The 19,504-nt window shown below is 33.6% G+C and overlaps 3 protein-coding genes and 1 pseudogene across 4 annotated transcripts; 1 reads left to right on the forward strand and 3 right to left on the reverse strand.

The window, feature by feature from the left end:
* On the forward strand, window positions 2,057-2,801 carry LOC104776429 (leucine-rich repeat extensin-like protein 3). The gene has a single exon (XM_010500505.2). It carries the CDS (start codon window positions 2,191-2,193, stop codon window positions 2,674-2,676), a length of 486 nt encoding a protein of 161 aa, XP_010498807.1. The 5' UTR covers window positions 2,057-2,190; the 3' UTR covers window positions 2,677-2,801.
* Window positions 3,263-4,993, reverse strand: LOC104776430 (protein WVD2-like 7). Its single transcript, XM_010500506.2, has 4 exons — window positions 4,767-4,993; window positions 4,087-4,613; window positions 3,827-3,995; window positions 3,263-3,737 (listed from the first exon to the last, which is right to left on the reverse strand). Exons 1-4 carry the CDS (start codon window positions 4,806-4,808, stop codon window positions 3,447-3,449), a joined length of 1,029 nt encoding a protein of 342 aa, XP_010498808.1. The 5' UTR covers window positions 4,809-4,993; the 3' UTR covers window positions 3,263-3,446.
* LOC104776431 lies at window positions 6,291-8,147 on the reverse strand (annotated as a pseudogene).
* LOC104776432 (auxin efflux carrier component 7-like) lies at window positions 12,876-16,175 on the reverse strand. 2 transcript variants are annotated; one of them, XM_010500507.1, is made up of 6 exons: window positions 14,800-16,175; window positions 14,449-14,719; window positions 14,281-14,366; window positions 13,671-13,828; window positions 13,499-13,575; window positions 12,876-13,411 (listed from the first exon to the last, which is right to left on the reverse strand). In XM_010500507.1, the coding sequence occupies exons 1-6, from the start codon at window positions 15,977-15,979 to the stop codon at window positions 13,345-13,347; spliced, it is 1,839 nt and encodes a 612-aa protein (XP_010498809.1). In that variant the 5' UTR covers window positions 15,980-16,175; the 3' UTR covers window positions 12,876-13,344. The 2 variants fall into 2 exon arrangements, with proteins under 2 accessions (XP_010498809.1, XP_010498810.1); XM_010500508.1 differs by lacking the exons at window positions 12,876-13,411; window positions 13,499-13,575; window positions 13,671-13,828 and adding an exon at window positions 13,927-14,080.

Consider the following 19,504-nt stretch of genomic DNA (forward strand, 5'->3'; position numbering starts at 1 on the left):
GGGGGGGGGGGGGAATTGTATATAAAGCTAATAAACTAGAGAGAATTGATGAGTTGATAAACTATTATAATCAGTAGTTAAGAGATGTTTAATTTGGACAAATTAATCTAATCTGATCCAAACTAATCTAGAATAACTCATTTTAAATAGAACCATAATTTACGTAGAAAGTAAATGGGTGATGCCGTGATGGAACTTCATATATATAATCATATTATACAAAAGCGACCTAAAATCTAAATTATTTTGAAAATAGAAATGTATACTTGGATGTGAACTAAAACTGAAAATTATAATAGTAATTTCTGTAAAGAATGAGGTGGAAAAAGACACCTGCCGATGTGAAAAAGTAAAAAGGACACGTGTGGATGCAAAGAGAGAGAGAGAGATGAAGATCAACTTGGGTTTCAACAAAAATAGGTCCCGCAAAGCCGACCTCAGACATGACATGTGAATCTGTTTTTGCCTAACGCTTATATTTTTCTACCAAATCTCCATCTCCTCCTCACCTACGTTTGTTAGTTTTTGTATCTTCTTCTTTTCTGTTCTTCAACGCTTTACTAATACATAACGCATCTTACTAATAGACGGTATAGACCTGATAAAATTGATATAATTTTAACCTAAAACCTAATACCAATCTTTTCATTTATCTTGCCTTTGAAAGCAAAATGAAAAGAAAATAACAAAAAAATATTAAATTTGCCTAACTAGTAGCTCATTTGTTTCTTCGGCTGCAATTGTTATGGACTTTATAATGTATGAGATAACTGTGCACTATATAATGTACAGTCACATTATGCTTTTCTTGTCTCAAAAAGGCAACAAAACACAAACTCATTTATATAACCTTGGTATACATTATACACATATCTGGCTAAATGGTTTTACTTCTACTTAAACGTCTGAGATCGTCATTATCACTAATTCGACTTATTTCGTCAAGTGGAAAGTCGCGAGTTTGGTAGCTAATAACTACCGCACTGTCTGTACATTTTTCCATTTTGCCCATTACTTTATTTTCCTATTTTCGGTCTTCAATATGGTACTCTTTCCCTTTCACATAAATATCATTTAAAATTAAAATATATTTTTCTTGTTGCAAATTGTCAATCTATGACTTTAGGTTTGAAACAAATAAGTTACTTTAGAACTTAATTATTTTTAACTTACAAGGGTTAGTTATCGATGCTATCTACTAGTACCTCGGGGAAAATGAAATAGCTAATGTACCTTTACAACCTTCAAGATCACTCAACGTCAAGCCCTTTACAGATATCCTCAAAATTTATAATCACATGTAACGTTTTCTTATAATTTGAGGTAGAAAAAAACATATATATTTAATTATTTATTAATGAGAGCATTTTACTTGAAGCATCAACAAGGCTTCTGGAAACAGATGTTAGAAACATATATATCCATCTTTCTGTGGGAAGCTTAAAATACTATACATCATCTATCGACCACTTTAAGCATCTATGACGAATTAGTTTCTTTAGAGGACATAATTAGGTAATTTTAGTGGTTGAAGTGTAGAATATTCATCTAAATTTTGTCGTTTAACAAAAGTGGCTTCTATTATTTTATAAAATGATTGCTGTATATTTCTCTCTTTTTATTAGCAAAGCATGCATGTTCGTCGAAACTATTATATGGGTCTATATAATTGACGAATAATCAACCGAAACATAGCCACATAGGTACAGTGTACAAAGAACGCCGAAAAGCCTATTTCTATCAGTATAATCAAACCAAGATCCAAGAAAATTACATTGCATATAGTGTTGTAAGATCTTCAACCAAAAAAAAAAGTGTTGTAAGATACGGTCAAATTTATCTAACCTTAATCAAGTACTTTACAAAATTAAAACATATGCTTAAGAAAGTCTAAACTAGTTCGATGTTAATTAATCCACAATTAACAGAAGACAAACGAAGATTAAGACGGACTAACATCGAATAGTAAGCGACAAGTTAATGCCAATAATTAAGGTGATTAAGGAAGAAGAATACTAAGCAAACCATTAACTCCAATAATTCACAAGACAAGTGTCTTCTGGCTAGAGTCCACACCTTCCAACTAAGCTTTTTCGAAAAAACTTATCTTTTAATTTACTTTCTTTATGTCATTCAAATAAAGAACAATTCTTTCATCAAGAAAGGTAAAACATAACAAAGAAATAAAACATGAACACAAACGATCATGGCCTTCCCCTCTTGAGCTTATTCTTCATCTTTTCTCTTCTTTACTTCCCTTACTTGACCATATCCGAGACGCCGTGTCCTTACCCTTGTTATCCAACGCCACCTATTGGTGGTGGCTCCTCCACACCCTCCATAACTCAACCACCACCAAATCCTCCTCCAGCCGTTAACTACCCTTCTCCAGCAGGGAATTTACCAAATTACTCTCCTCCGGCCGGGAATGTACCAAACTACCCTTCACCACCGTACGGTGGCGGAGACGGTAGTGGCAGCAGCATCTATGGTCCTCCACCGCCAGACGCTATCTTGCCGTACTTCCCTTACTACTTCAGAAAACCTCCTCACCAAACGGATCAAACGTCGTCCTCTTCACTCTTGGCGGTTCCAGGGAAATTGACGGTGAGGATCATAGCCGTGGTAACTCTTGAGTTGGTTGGAGTGCTCGGTAACATTTTGTTTATAACTTAGTTCGTATGTAATTCTTGTGGAAGTTTTTGGTATGTTTTGTGTAAGAAAATTATCCGTAGTACAATATTTCTTTTATTAGTACTCTTTCATACGGTAAGATATATCTAAATGCATTTTAAAAGTTACATTGTCGCGATCCTTGAATTAGGATAAGCACGAACAATTTCAATAACGTCAGTTCTCGTGGGTGACTTCATAGATAGTGGACAACAATATGGAGGTTAACGAGTGGACAAAAAGATTAATAATAGTATTGGATTCCCTCTTTTATTACGTGGAAACTCATGTAAGCAGAATATGAAAAGATATGTAGGGTGGCTCGAAATAAAGTATTTGAAATCAAAACTAAATTTAATGTTATAAGAAAAACAGAGGTCATAATATTTGAATTTAAGTTATTTAATTTTGTGAAAATATTGTGTGTATACGAATACTATTTGTACATTTAAAATTAGTACTTTTTAATATTGTAAAATTTGTCAAAACGATTGAAAGTGTATGCAGCACTTGTTATTACACATCTAAAAAGAAGCCACCCTCGACAAAGTTCGGATAGTACCATTAGTAATATGCGTTTAGAAATTTATTAGCGGAAAGATAATTCTAACATAAGATTACATTGTTTATTCGTATTTGCGGTTCTATGTTATAATGATTTCTATAACATATAAATACAAATACACAAACACAAACACAAACGCAAAAGAAACAATTGAGGGCATAGTACTAACTACAGAATCTAAAGAACAAAAGCAGAGTTGGTAAATTGCTCACAAAGCAACCTCAACCGGAGAACGCCTAACCACTAAACTCCTTCGGATCGAGTTGCTTCTGGAGCTCTGATCACTGGTGGTCTTTGGCCTTTGAATCCTATGTATATCCGCCTTTTGTTGGTTAATATTGAGCTTACTCTTGGCAATTCCATTAACCAGTGACCGATCATCTCTTGCTTTTGCCTTTGCTTGACTTGTTGACGTGTGTTGAGGTCTAGCTTGTGTACTTTTAGGCAATGGTCTTGCTTTAAAGTTAAGATCCTTAGGCACTACGGCTTCCACCTTTTCCTACAGCATCAGACAATGTTCCATCATAAGCTCAAAATTGAAACTGGAACAGAGTAAAAAAAAACAGAGAATAAGTTATCTATGTATACCTCTTTCCTCTTCTCAGCTCGTTCGTTACTTCTGAAACTGAAACCATTAGTAGTTGTTCTCTTTTCTCTTGTAGCCACCAAAGGAGTTAGGCTCTCATTTTTCTTTGATGTTGTTGGAGCTTGAGATGCAACAGTTTTAACAATCCTCTTAGGCTTCAATTCCTTTTGTCTGCCATTCAAAACCACATAGACACTTAAAGAGTGAGTGGTGAAACACATTAGACATAAAAGTTACGTTGAAAATTATCTTATAATGCTACCTCTTAGTATTACAACTTGGAGAAGCTCCCTTTGTTAGGACAACTTCATGCTTCTTCGTAGAAACTTTGGTCGTTGAACAAGGAACAATTTTGTGGACATTTCTCAAAGGCTTCGATCTAGTTGCAGAGGAAGATGAGACTGTTTCATTGTTATCCTCATTGCGACTGATGTTAGTTTTCTCCAAAGCAACAGATAGAGAAGTATGATCATCACCATCAAAACTCACACAAGAATCACCGAACTGACTCGTGTTCTCCCACAAATTATCATCTTTCTCAGCACAAGTTTGATGATGAACAACTTCTTCTCCCCATGTTTGAGGTAAAACAGGACTCGGAAACCGGATCCCTTTCTTCTTGAAATGCGCTTCGAAATGAGCTCTCATCTGAGTAACAGAGCCAGGTTTAGAGAATCTCTCTGCCTCTTCAAGATATCTATTGTGAGAAAAGGATGATCTCCTCTCCCATGATAAAGATTCTTTCTCGAATCTTCCAAATGATACTGATCCCGAGTGGATAGAATTCTCCTGTATAGTCCATTAGGATTCAAATTAAAGTTTCTCTTGTTTCAAACACAATATTTGCGTAACAAGAAAAAAAAACCCTAGTTATGATATATATAAAACACTATCAGCTTGATTGAATTGAACGAGAAAAAGAATAAAGTTGAAAAAAATTACCAAACGGCTTAGGTTAAACGGCTCTTCAACCTCTCCCGCCATCTTATAATCTAGTAACTTGTTCGACGAGACTAGGTTAATATGTCCGCGGAGTTTAACAACTTTATGTCAAAGAAAATTAAAAGAAAACACAAAATCAAAGGATAGCTAAGGCTAAAAGATTTTGTATCTTGGAACAGAGAGTAGAGTATACGAAATTTGATGAAGTAAAATTTGGAGCACGAATGAGGAACTTGGACAAGAGGAGTCTCTAAATAAAAACGACAAATTCAGATTTGGAGAAGAAAGCTGACTAATCAAATAATCACGTTCATGTCATGTCAAGGTCACATGCACTTTCTCTTCTTTATTTGTTTTGTCTTGTTCTCGAACGGGCGCTTCTCACGTTCTCCATTATCACGGCCGATTAGTTCGGATGGTCATGATCGACGGTCGAGAGTTTCGAATGTGATTACGATTATTTGTAACCGTTTGATGTACGATTATTTATAACAAAGAGCGGAACGTGATTACTACATCGACGTGGGTAATTACTACACGCTTTCGACAGGTTCAAGTGTTGCCAAATCCAACGGATAATTTTATTAAATCTGCTTGATGTATAAACATGAAATTATTTGTTCGAACAACCATTATTAATGTCCATTTGAATTTGAGTGACATGATTATATTAGCAATACAAACCAGTATGTAATATACTAATATGTGTCGGTCGTATATATAAGTATATATATACACGAGATTGAGATATCGATATTGGTCAGATTAGTACTAAGTCTACATGACTTTAAGATTGATACACAAATATATAGAGAAGAGGTTCGATAAAATAAAATTTTAAAAGATGATTTTTAAAAATTGAACATGTAAAACCATTTAGGATTAGGTCGTATACCAATACCATGGAGAGTGAACAAGCTTAAGGAACATAATAATTGAGACCTCACAATCCAAGCATGTGATATCATTAATAAGAAATGTCGTTTTTGGTAACCTTAGCATGGCAATTGCATGTGACTTCTCCCGCGGTTGCAGGAATAAGTCGTATATATATACCATATTTAGCTCATTTGCATATGATTCTCATTCTGAAGCTCTTCTCTTTGGTGGAAGTCCAATGAAATTTAATATACCAAATAAGAGATTGCTTTACAAAAAATGTGAATTATGCATATTAAGGTAGACATATTTATTGAAGATTTTTAGGGTCCAGCAGAAATGCAGGTAGAATCGTTAGACGTAATATCATGTGTTAAAGATAAAATGTATTCATCATGAACATGGTGCATGGTATATATATAACATTCGGACTATAGGTAACATTTAAACACACGTGATCGTAACTTGTAAGCGGTTAGTAATTTAGTAAATATCGAGTAGTCTCTTCGTTGTGCAAGTAAACGCTAATGATGGCGCCCCAGCCACTACAATATTGTATACTATTTATTATTTATTTTATCTTATAGTATGCACCCGGTAAAAATAAATTATGGGCAAAAGTACTATCTTTTACAAAAGATTAAAAATTACTAAAAGAGAATTATGAAACAAAACTACAACAAAGAGCAAATCTTAACAATCACTCTTTTGGCGGCACCGAAGTCTCAACGGTCACTTCTTCAGTCACTTCTGTTTCTTCTTTACCGTCCGAATCCAAAAGCTTCTGATGAATTGTATCCTGGATCTTTGTTACACCCTTCTCCACCGGTCCCATTGCTTGGTTTATCGTAAGAACCACATCTCTCACGACGCGCTGGCCACCGTCAATAACTATGTCCTGTACACTCTCCTTAATGCTTGTGCCAGATGCTTCAACATGAGTCTCTGTCTTCTCCACAAGACCACCTTCGTCTAGTTTCACTTCCGTCTTGCTCGTTTCGGATGTGATTTTACCACACTCTGATATAGGAATGTAGTGGTAAGGTTCAGCTGGGAAAACAAAGATATGAGCCACAGCTGCAATCGCCATCTGCCAATGTACGTACACCAGCAAGTAGTAGAATTCTTAGAAACATAAATTTTTCTAAAAAGGATCTCATATAGCATATGTAAATTTTGTCGGAGGGGCTATTAGTTACCTCAATGCAAATAAGGAAATCTTGTAGCCCGTTTTGGAATCTTCCTTCTTTTGGGAGTATACCATAATAACAAAGCAAGGCTATCCCGAAGCCTTGCCACCAAGTGGCAAACACAATAGCCTTAAAGCTAATGAACTTAGCCAACGGTTTTATTTCTTTAAGTCGTTCATGAGTCACGTTATAGAACTGCACCAAGCAAAACAGAGCCCACATCTGGCTGAAGTTTAGCACCACCACTATGTATGGGTATCTACAAAATCAAAGAATCATCATCACTAGATGATACTGATGGAAAAAAAAAAAAGAAGATGATATATAATAGTTCACATACCCGTAATACCATTTGAATTCACCATCACCATAGACACCAAGAAGCTCCAACAAAAATGTCAAGAAGGCACAAAAGGTTTTGAGGATCATCTAAGAGAAATATTAGAAAAAGTTCAAAAACATGCAATTGGGTTGTAAAAAAAAAAAAAAAACAGATTCACTTGACTTACATACTGGACAAACCAAACTTCTCTATCACAAAGAGTTCACGTCCCAAGACATATGGATCACACAAGAATTTCCAAAATGAATTCTTCTTCTTTTTACTCTCATTGTCTCCTCTTTCTAACAATGGTTTCTTTGATTCATTTTCGAGGAATTCAACAACTCTTCTTTCACCGCCTGAACATTCATATTGCATCTTGGTTTAAAGATGCAAAAATATAAATAGATAACGTAAAGAGAGAGACATCTAGTGTACACATAGCTTACCGAGACATGCAACCAAGTAGCTTCCAAAGGAATACAAAGCAAAAGCTTCATAGCAGTTTCTCAAAATGTCACAAGGCAGCGAGAATTTGGAATTGGACAAGGAAATTATCTATAACCAAAACCAGATTAATCAAAAACAGAATTAAGAGATCCACAAACTCCGAAAAAAAGGGAAGGAGAGGCTTACGGATTCCGCTGCATAAACTGGCACCATAAACAAAACAGAAACAATCCATTTTTGCTCCTACAATTATACTCAAAACTAATCGGTCACGCCGCGTGATATATACAACGTAAATTGAAGCTATACACAGATTTGGTTTTGTACGTACAGCGGGATTGGTGTAGAAACGGAGATGTTGGAGGATAGAAAACACGGAGACACAAATGGCAACGGCGGCGAATGATCCTCCGACGATCAAAGACGGAAAATGTAGATCTCTGTACGTATTTGTCTCCGTTACTCTCATTCTATCAAAATCACATTACACCCATTCTGATATAGATGAGACAACATTATCATTTTGTTTCTGTTCTTTCTTTTTTTTTTTGGCTTTCTTCTTAACTGTTTGAAGGTTGTAACGTCCACGTGGCTAACTCTCGCAGATGCCAGAATTGCGTTCTTTGACACGTATTCCTCGCCGTCTGATATAGTCGATGTATAAAAAGGAAAGAACAAAATTGGTAGAGCAAATGAAATAACTTTGAGAAAACATATGTGGGCGGGCCGAAAGAAAAGTGGACCAAGAAAGAAGATTTTGGATCGTAAAAGGGAAATATAACCGTAACCAAATCATACTATTGTTGTCATAATTCGGAGTTTTATGTAGGCCCAAGTGTCTAAGTTGTCTACGAAAGCGTGGGCAAAAAATAGATATGTACGTATTCGTTAAAACATGGTTGATGGAACCTTAATGGATTAGTTAGAAGGCCCAAACTTAGCAACGGTTCAGTCACTTGTAACAGATGTCATATCATGTATGTGATGATGGAGAATTGGAGATGTTACAATAACAAAGAGGCGAATCACAAGTTTTCTGTTAAATTAATCGGAGGCAGATTTGTTGTCACAAAACAACATTTACACTTTTGAGTGAAAAAAACTTTTATGATTTTCTTTAAGAGGCATCGATGCTATTTCTTTGTGTGGACACACATTCCCATGTGAAAGAAACATCGACATAAATCTAAAAATCTTTTTGGTAATTTTTTATTTGTTTGTTATCAACAAAGAAAAAATAAAGATTGGAGGGAATTTAAGCTTTAACCAAGCGAAGGTGAATGGGGTTGGCATGGGTGTAAATGTATTATATAATACGGAAAAAGAGTGTAAAAGTCCCAGTAACCAACAGTTCGCTTGTCGGACATTTCGAACCGGTGGTCCGTAGTTTCGCCGACACACATCGCCTGTCATTGCTCTCTTTTTTTTTGCTAATAGAAAGCATAAAATGATGTATATTAGAATAGCAATAATTACTTATGGTGGTGTACCACGAGAGAATGCAGCCACGCACACGAGGACACCACCATTCCCTATATCAATCCTAATCATTTTTATTTCATTGATTTTATCCAACTTTTTTTATTTATATAACCATTAATTTATCAAACTTAACTCCTCCACCTATACTACTCATTGAGATCTCTTGTTGTACCAGCTTTTTCTAGTTATCTTGTTCTTGTTGGAACTCATGTGTGCAAGAATCCCTATTTTCGGTCCAAACAATATCTCAAAAAGGAAAAAGATGATACAAAAAAGTAAGACTCTAAATTCTGATGATAAGCATAAAAAAACAAAAATTCTAATTATGGTCGTAGATAAGTTGTTTGTTTACAGTAGCTATATATATAATAAGATTTTCCTTTTTATTATGTATGATATGCATATTATTATTATTATTTTTATATATATACACGTTATTTTAAGGATATGGAGCTAGGAATACTCGTTAAAAATTACGGACGAAATAAATTAGTACTTCAAAAGAACGATAACGTTGTTTTCTCCTTTTGGGTCCATATATTTGTTACTACTCGTTTTGAAATGCATGCACACGATCAATCGTAGATGGCTAGATCCTAGATGCATACATTTCTCAATTATTATTTTTAATTATCAGGGAGCTGTATATCGTCCGTGCTGTCCACGGTCCACCCCATGAACTCGTTGGCTGTCGCAGCGTGGAAAGAAGGCGTAGGGGGAGTGTATGGCCCGATCGATATGATGTTTACGTCAATTTACAGTAAATCTTTTTGAAGCCTAAATCAAATTTTGATATAAGAACATGTAATGATATATAAATGTGTATATGAATTGGGTAAAGTCCAAGGAAGAGGGAGTCACAACTCACAACAAAGAGACAAGGAGACAAAGGTATATAGCTATAGAGAGCACATGAGGTGAGGGAGTGGGCCGAAAGAATAATGGAGGCATATACAGAATAAGAGTAGAAGCTAACAAGCAAGAAGCCGACATTTTTAGACATTGGCTCTTTTATTCACTCTTACAAATACAGTAGCTACTCACTCACTCTTAACATGTTACATATGTGATGTATGGCTATGCTTTTTTGCTTTTGGGGAATCAAATAACCGAGAAAAAATATAAAATATCAAGAATTATCGGGATTTAAAAAATGATTGAATGATGGAATTAAGAAATATAAAATTATTCTGTAAAATTGTAGTTATTAAAAATATGTAGAATCACAGATTTAGTTCATTAATAAGAACTAAGAACAAAACTATATATCCAAAATAAAATTATTAAGCTAATCTCCTTCCATCCATCTATGTGACGACCATACCGATAAGTACATGAAATTTCTGATTTAGTAAATTCTGATTTGGTATTATCGAGTTTCTCGATAATACCAATAAATAAATGTTTTCATACGTTGTATTCAAATTGATGGTGCACGAAGTTCATTACAGATTTTGTGCCACTTATGTTGGTTCTAAGATGACCTAATATGCTAATGTAGATGATTAACAACATTAATTTACCTTTTCAATGGCTGGTTAAATCCGTGATCGAAGATTATTTGTTGGAAGACTATTTCCGATTTTCTGAAAGGAATAGTATAAGAGTTGGGTATGTTCCCTACCACTTCAACATCTAATTCACACAATTTCGAACCCAACGATCATTCACCCACCAATATATGAACTTAAGATTGTACCACAATATATACTTCCCAACCATAATAGATAATACCATTACTAGTTTCTACTTTCTAGTTCAACCGAAATTTATGGATTTTCATAATAAAATCAAATGAGAAAACCAATTATAGTTAAGAGTTAATTAACAAAAATGCCATGAACAGTAAAAAAATTTAGTCAAAATGCAACTTTTTCCCTTTCTTTTCCACAATGTCACAACCTTTACATAAAAAGACATAAATGCTCCTCGATGAACACTATGCTGCTGATAGACAAAATACAGATGATGGACAAGATGCAGATGATGGACAAGATGCGGATGATAGACAAAATAAGGATGATGGACAAGATGTGAATGATGGACAAGATGTCGATGATCAACAAGATGCAGATGATAGACAATATGCGGATGATAGACAATATGCGGATGATAGACAAGATGCGAATGATGGACAAGATGTGGATGATGGACAAGATGTGGATGATGGCCCACCCTAATCCACATCATCTTTTGGTTCACCCTCATCCACATCATTCTCTTTTGGTTCATCACCTTCTTTTGGTCCATCATCCTCTTTTAGTTCATCATTATCCATATCTTCTTTTGATTCACCATCTTTTTTTGGTCCACCATCACGACACTTTACTCTTTTTGTCTAATTATATTTCATAGACAACTTATGTTTAATAATATGGATAACTAATTTGAACTCGTGGACAATTTCGTTAATATAATTCTCGTAGACAAGTTATAAAAATGATTTCGTGGACAAGTTTATGACTTATTTTAATAACTCGTCCATCAAATCTCGTCCACGACAATCACTCTCTTTCATATAAGGGTATTTTCGTCTTTTAATCACATGTAAACAGTGAAAATGTAGCATTTTTAGAAAAATAAAGCAAATATAGCATTTCCCAAAAAATTTATAAAAAATATGGCATTTTTGGTAAAAATCCCTATAGTTAATGTTGGTGTTTCACGCTATAAATGGTTGAACACAAACCACATGGATTCACCTCTTGTTCGATTACAACTTGAATCTTGAAAGTAATAAAGAAACAATCAATAATATGTGAACAGAATTTAAAAATAGATTGGGTTAAGTCCTTCGTTCACCGCAAAATCAGGAGTAATAGTCGGAGACTCTAGTTAACATATTAAAAGTAGCACAACATATTATGATCTCACGTCACGTAAAATTGGGTCACTTTCAATCGTTTTCCTATATTTGCCAACATACCTAGAAATAAGAAAGAAAAAAAAAGAGTATGAAAACAATAAAAAGCAGTAAAGCACTTTACACCACACCAAAAAAGCTGTTGTCAAAAAAAAAAAAAATGTCAAAAACATCAATCAAGTATTATTTTTCTATGATTTTTTGCTTTTGACTTTTTTTTTTATATATAACTTTCTGCTTGTTAATGTTATTTACTAATTTATATCTTTTTATTTTTCTATATGTAACTTGTATGGCATCACACAGCTTTACGATAAACGACGACACAAAGCGTTTTGAGTGCAAAAGCGCCTAACCCACTTCTTACACCAATGAGACATACCAATCTCCTTATGGCAAACTAAAACCAATGCTCTATATGGTAACTAAACTAAAACTTTGTCGAGTGGTGTACTTGTCTAAACAGCATCAAAAGTTCTGCTAGACAAAAAAAAAAAGTTCGGCTAGATCCTTTTGAGAAAAGAAAAAACTTTCTCAACGTCCAAGTTTTTTTTTTACGTCGGTAAAAACGGTACGTCTAACATAAAATTTCAAGTGACTCAATTGGTAAAATGGTTTAAAATAAAAGTTCAATGGGTTGAGATGTTCTGGACTCACTTTGTCCCTTATTATATTAATGAATAGCCGAATTGTAAGAAAATAATTTATCTTTTTCCTGATCTTATTCAAATTATATGATTACGATTTTCTTCATTTTATATTTTGATGTAAGTATAAAATATAGTCATTCACGTCATGAAACAACAGCAAATATTTAATAATATACTTCGCGCCTAATGGCTACCTTAGAGGTCATGTTTCTATTTACTCGATGATGGTTGGTAAAATAGTCGTTATTTGTGAGAAAGTAAAAGGGATAAGAGGAAAATATACAAAAACACACTTTTGGCAAAAGAAATAACCTACACAGTAACAAAGAAAAAACTATATCTACTTGATTCTAAACACTCCGAATGTAAAAGAAAATATTGCAAAATCACATATATGATAACAGGTTGTGTCTTTCTTATCCAAAAAGAAAAGAAAATAGAAAAGCGTTTTTGGATCTTCAAATCAAATCTTAGTCCTCTGTTTTGTCCGCTTTCCCTTGTTTTGCTCCTCTTGTCTTACTCATTTTCCATCCCCTTCTTTCTCAAATAATCCCTAGAATGTATATATATGGACAAGAACAGGGTTTTTGGATCAAATCAAATCTTGGTCCCTAGAAATTTCTACTAATCCTCTTGTGTTACATTACATTCTCTAGTTGATTAGTTGCGTTCCACTAAACTTGGAATTATGTTGTTTCTCTTTATCCTCTTCTGTTCAAGCAGAAAGTCTCCATAACATAGCTTATAGCCCGAGTAAAATGTAGTAGACAAGTGTGATCGGTAGTGCGATAAGCATTCCGAATATAACCCTGCAATACCAATAAGACATTAATAAAATTGGTAATCTCATCTTACATATGGAACGTTTTAATCTTGATTCAATGTAATGTACTTACCCTGTACTCAAGATTGCTGGATGAACATTGTACTCCTTTGCAAACACGAACGGCACAATCCCTTGAGGCAATGCTGCCTACAATGTTACCACAAGATTTGGTTTAGTTACTTCTTGCAAGGAAATAAGAGGAGATTTTTGTTAAGTACTAACAAAAATTAATTTTAATTTACTTGAACAATGGCCACACGCAATAGGTCGCCGCGTAATCCGATAGCCATTGCTGCCACAGCCATTACCGCTGGTCCTGTGAAGAATCTCACCGCCATTGCAAAAGTTGCCGTGGAATTTCCACAAGCGATCAATTTGGGTTGCAAGGCCATGAACAACCCTTCACCGTTTTTTCACATTTCAATAAATTAGTTTCCAGTTTCCACTCAAAACAATAAGTGATGAATGATGCATACATACATGTAAACGTAATCTAAATCCAATAAATGGTGATGACGATGATGCATAAATGTACATTGTAAGTCCAATCAACTTCCACTTAATATGGGGACCACGACAACAATCAAGAACACGAGCTATGTCCTCCCACCACGACCGTGTATATAATACGTTGTCGCATCAATGACCCTACCTGTCGGATGGTCCATACCGTAACGGGTCATCCCGAAAAAATCTTAGAAAAATACCAACCATATTTGACTATCCGAATCCTCAACTAAAAAAATTACAAAAAACTCCGTACGATTTGTGTATGCTGTGACTTTTGATTGGCGTAAAAATAGAAAGAATAATTGAGTTAACGGGAAAAACAGAGTAATAAGAATGACTCACCCAAACTGAACATTGCCATACCAAGACCAGCATCTGAGAGAATTGAGATTGACTGTTGAATGATTTTAGGCATTGCCACATCCCACCTTCATAATCCAAAGTACTATAATCATTACTCTCACTTAAAATCTCATAACAATGATAAGTAGTTAGTTAACTTTTGATTACCTGAAAGCGACAAGAGCGTAGATGAGACCAATGAGGCTAGAGTAAGTGTTTGGGTTCCTTATGAGTTTCCTCCATACCATAATCAATATCAGCCGAGTCATCACACTAGCTGGCGGCATATGTTTTACCGGTACGGTTTCACCTGTTTCTATAACTTCTTTAGGGTTTAGCTCTGCCGTTGAGTTACATCGAAGCTTGTGTAGTCCGGTAGGCACTTCCTTGACTCTCTCCGATTCTTCTGCACCGTCAAAGTCTCCGTTCATCGGACCAGCTGCAGAATTTAAGCAAATATCAGATTTGTGACACTATGTTATATAGAAATAAAATTTAAGTAAAACCTTTGGTTCTCACCTCTTTGAGGAGGATCAGAGATCATCATTCGAATCTCTTTTGCACCGCCCTGATCAGATTTTCCGGTTTGTTCGGTTGCTCCATTATCAACTTGGAGACCCGCTCGGTCCGAAACGGGTGACCCGTTGGATCCCCAAACAAACATATGTAACTCCTTAGCATCATGACTATTGGATTTTCCAACATGATGATTATCTTTCTGAACTTTACTACCGGTTTTAGTATCGGTAGTAAACTTCGGGTTCGGAGCTGGATACGACCCAGGAGCTCCTCCCGGGTAATACCCGAATCTTGGCGATGAAGCCATAGCACAGCTCTCCTCAAAATTCGAAGGTCTAGGAGTTGGTCCTCTAGAGGACTGAACAGAGTACCTATCCGCCGGACCAAAATTCGAAAGCCGGCCACCGGAAAATCCCATCATAGAGTAAAAATCAGAATGGTTGAAGTTAGAACCTCTCGGAGTTGTGTTAAGACTATAAATCTCAGCACCGGTGAGATTCGAGGGACGTGGAGTCATATTAGTACCACCACAAAAAGATCTCCGTGAAGCGTTTGATTTCCTAACCGTAACATGAAGCTTACCGTCGTCTCCGATTTGAGCATCGGTTTCAAGAAAATCATGTCCGTCTAAAGAAACAACATCGGACTCAACTTTGAACGAAACGATCGAAGCACCAGTCTCTGGAAACTGCTCCATGATCAAGATCTTAGCTCCTCTGTATTCGAAGAGAAAGAGAAGAAGCGTGTACCAGATTATACACTGGAGTACAACGATCTGAACCATGAGCGAGCCGGAGTACTCGCCGTACATGGCGATCAAGAGAGGTATTCCCATAACGAGAGTGTTTGGGAGAGTGGAGAGTGAGAAGATTGTGATGCTCCACTCAAGACTACCGGAGCGAGTGAAGTTAGCCCAGAGGATTAGTAGAGTGAGCATGATTAGTTTCTGGAGTGTGTCGGCGGCGATGAACCGGAGGTTCATGGCGTAAGGGTTGTTCGAGGAGATGAAGTGGAAAGAGAGGAGAGGAACGGCGAAGATGGCGACGAAACGGTTTATGCCGGAGCATTGATCCGGTGAGAAGATCTTCCACCATCGGACTGAGCCGTAAGCGAGGATCATAGCTACGTAGAGTGGTATCACCGCCGTGAGGACGGTGTAGAGGTCGTGCCATGTGATCATTGTTTGTTCGCCGGAGTGGCAAAAGTGTAAATTTTTGATGTGTGTGAGAAACCGTTAGGAAGTGGAGTTAGTGTCAGTGATTGTACTCAGTGTGATGACGGAAGCTTTAAACAGAGAAGGTAGTGTGTGTGTGAGAGAGAGAGAGAAAGAGAGACAGAGAGAGAGAGAGAGAGAGAGAGAGAGAGAGAAGAAGAAGAATTTGATGATTTTTAGTTTTACGAGAGATGTCCCTTTACAGCTTTTTTATACAGCCGAGCCAACACATGACGACCTATGTTCCCTATTTTTTTCTTTTTATTTTACTTCTTTTAACATATTTTTATAAATGTTTATCTGTTTTTGTACCTTTTTATTTAACTATCTATCTATTTCTGAGCTTTCCCCTAATTTCTGTATCATTTATTTTGAAGATAATGTAATGAAATACTATATCATACTATTAGACATCATGTGGTATGAATTATCAATTATGTTTCGAAATAGACTGACATTTTACAGATGTGTTTACTTGGATACGTATATATTTGTGTTTTTTTTCCTTTTTTGACATCATTATTCAATATAGTGCTTAAATGTCAACGATTAGGTTCATAGACATACTGTTTAAAACTACCAATTATTTCTTTTGAAATTTTTAGTGTGTATTATATCCATATAGGAGAAGTTTTTTTCTAACTTTGTGTAAGAATGTGACATTTGGCACTCTAGTTTGGTGACACACATGTTATTCTGGTTAATTTTAAATTTAACATTCCATTTTTTTATTTGATTTTATTATATTTGTATCTTACGTGGTGTATAGTTTGTTAAAAAAAAGATAATTGTTGTATAGTCTGTTTTCTAAATTTTTTTTTCAACATTGTTACAAAAAATATATTCCTTCTATTTTTTAGTTTTAACATCTAATATATTCCATAACGAAATCATACACCATAGAACTTAAAAAAAATACCGATCAACCCAACTAAAAAATATAAACAAATTAAAACCAAATAAGAATAGAAAATGGTTTCATATTTTAAAAGTAAAAACTAAAACCAAATTAATTTATGATAGACTAATTTAAAAATATAGAAGATTTTCTAATATATATACACATATATCACATTATATTCAATAATCATATTTAATGTATTAAAGACACAACTCAAATTTGTATTTCATAGTATTCTATAAGTTACAGTTTGACTGTATTTACAACATATGTACTAAAAAAATGATATCATAACATAATTGTTTTATCTCCCCATGAAATAACAGAAAAAATAGTTTCAAAATTAATTTATTGTTAATTATACTATTTATTTTAAATTAATTAGTAATAGAGACAATTTATAGAAGAAAAACATATTTATATTAAATTTGACACACTTTTATTTTCATGAATTTTATAAAAAATTAGTTAGACTTAGCTTAGAGTATAAGATATTTGTTTTGTGATATCGTATCAATAAATTATTTTTAAATTGACTTATCATATTATAAAATTATTTGGTGTTAACTATTACTTTTATATATGAAAATAAAATTAATATATAAGACACCACAATTTATCTATCAAAGTAAGGTCTTACACCTTTTTTTCTTAGAATACTTATCAGTTTTTTTTTCAATAAAAAAAATTATAAATAAATTAATTTATCTTAATTATTTAAAGAATAGACAAAATTTAATTAACTTTGCTGTAACTAATTTTCCTATTACTATAAAATGGTTTCAAACATTTCAAAGTAAAAACTGAAACCAAATTAATTTATGATAGACTAATTTAAAAATATAAAAGATTTTCTAATATATAAAAAACTCACATTATATTCAATAATCATATACATTGTATTAAATACACAACTCAAATTTGTATTTAATAGTAATTTATAAGTTATAATTTGATTGTCTTTAAAACATATGTACTAAAAAAAACATAATGGTATCATAACATAATTGCTTTATCACCCTATGATATAACAGAAAATAATAATTTCAAAAATTAATTTATTGTTAATTATACTATTTATATTAAAATGATTAGAAATAGAGACAATATATAGAAAATAAAAAAAATATTAAATTTCACACAGTTTTCTTTTCAATGATTTTTTATACAACTGGTTACACTTATATTATGATATATTTGTTTTGTGATATCATTTTAAGAAATTATTTTAAAATTGACTTATCATATATAAAAATATTTTTTGGTTAACTATTACTTTTAGATGATGACAATAAAATTAATATATAGGACAACATAAAATTATCTAACAAAATAATTAAGTAAGATATTTTTTTTTTCTAGACTACTTCTCTGTTTTTTATTTTCCAAAAAAAAAAATATTATCTTAACTATTTAACGAAAATATCATATATAGTTGACTTTGGTATAAGTAATGGTCTTAATACTATAGTAACATACTGTTTAAATAAATTCAACAATATATTGTAATCAAAAATATTTAGTAAAATGTATTTTAACTTTCCTTTTTTCATGACCCTTCTATGAAACAATATATAATATATATATATTATAAATTGTAGTTGAACTGTAGTATTATGAATATTATTTTTCAAGACATATATTAACAATTACATCTGTAAATTTTATATATAATTGAATAGAAATTTCATTTTTTAATTTCATAATACATAAATAAACCACGCATCCCGTGGTCTACTTTCTAGTATATATATATGGTCACACGTAAATGAAAATTTCCATTGCTTTCGACATATCTGTTTCGAAACATTTCTGAATTTTTTATCGGAACAAATACTTAAAGACATTGTCTTCTTGAAGAAAGAAAAAAAAACTGAGATACTGTGGTTCCATATACAAATAAACATAATATATACAAGTAGATGCAGTCCAAGACTTCTTGGGCTACTGACTTATTACTATATGCTTGGTATCTCATAAGCTAGTTGTGGGGATAAGATATGAGTGGGCGTTGTGGCCCAGATAGAAGAAAACAATAAACGTAAACACGAAATATAAGCATGAAATAATGTCGTAGTTGTGATCTAAACACGTGATTAAGGAGCAATAGATTATATATTTATAGATCAATACTTTCTATGCACTTCCAAGAAATTGGTTTTAACATTTAAGCCAAGATAACCACCCTGTCACATTTTGCATAAGGCCTTCCATACATTCTATGATTCTATCTACCCATTTTGTTCGAAAGTCGGATTTTTCTTTTTGTTGTTGTCGGGAAAGTAGGAGTTTAAAATCATATCTTATGGGATATGAATTCTAAAAGATCTTCTCGCGGGAGTATCAATGTGTTATATGTCTTTTTCTATTCGAAATGTTTCAGTTGGAATTTGGAATTATAAAGTCACAATTGTAATTTATTTTGAAACAAAATGTTGTTTTTTCTTTTATTTTATCATTTTCTTTCATAATCGATTTCGTTTTTTTTTAGATGTAGAAATCAATAAATATGTATAGAATCCTTCTAATCTATGTTCAGTTCGATTTGTTAGGTCAATTTTATGGTCAATTTTATTTTTGAGATTAAACAA

This window comes from Camelina sativa, chromosome 3 (genome assembly GCF_000633955.1).
Source record: "Camelina sativa cultivar DH55 chromosome 3, Cs, whole genome shotgun sequence".
NCBI lineage: Eukaryota > Viridiplantae > Streptophyta > Magnoliopsida > Brassicales > Brassicaceae > Camelina > Camelina sativa.

Excerpts from the sequence above, each read along its gene's own strand:
- LOC104776429 (XM_010500505.2), top strand. The coding sequence starts at position 2,191 with ATGAACACAAACGATCATGGCCTTCCCCTCTTGAGCTTATTCTTCATC.
- LOC104776432 (XM_010500507.1), bottom strand. The coding sequence starts at position 15,979 with ATGATCACATGGCACGACCTCTACACCGTCCTCACGGCGGTGATACCA. Across the intron at positions 14,720-14,799 it reads CTCTGATCCTCCTCAAAGAG|CTGGTCCGATGAACGGAGAC; the intron begins GTGAGAACCAAA and ends TAAATTCTGCAG. Across the intron at positions 13,412-13,498 it reads CCAGCAATCTTGAGTACAGG|GGTTATATTCGGAATGCTTA; the intron begins GTAAGTACATTA and ends TTGGTATTGCAG.
- LOC104776430 (XM_010500506.2), bottom strand. The coding sequence starts at position 4,808 with ATGGCGGGAGAGGTTGAAGAGCCGTTTAACCTAAGCCGTTTG. Across the intron at positions 4,614-4,766 it reads CGTTTAACCTAAGCCGTTTG|GAGAATTCTATCCACTCGGG; the intron begins GTAATTTTTTTC and ends TGGACTATACAG. Across the intron at positions 3,738-3,826 it reads GAGCTGAGAAGAGGAAAGAG|GAAAAGGTGGAAGCCGTAGT; the intron begins GTATACATAGAT and ends CTGATGCTGTAG.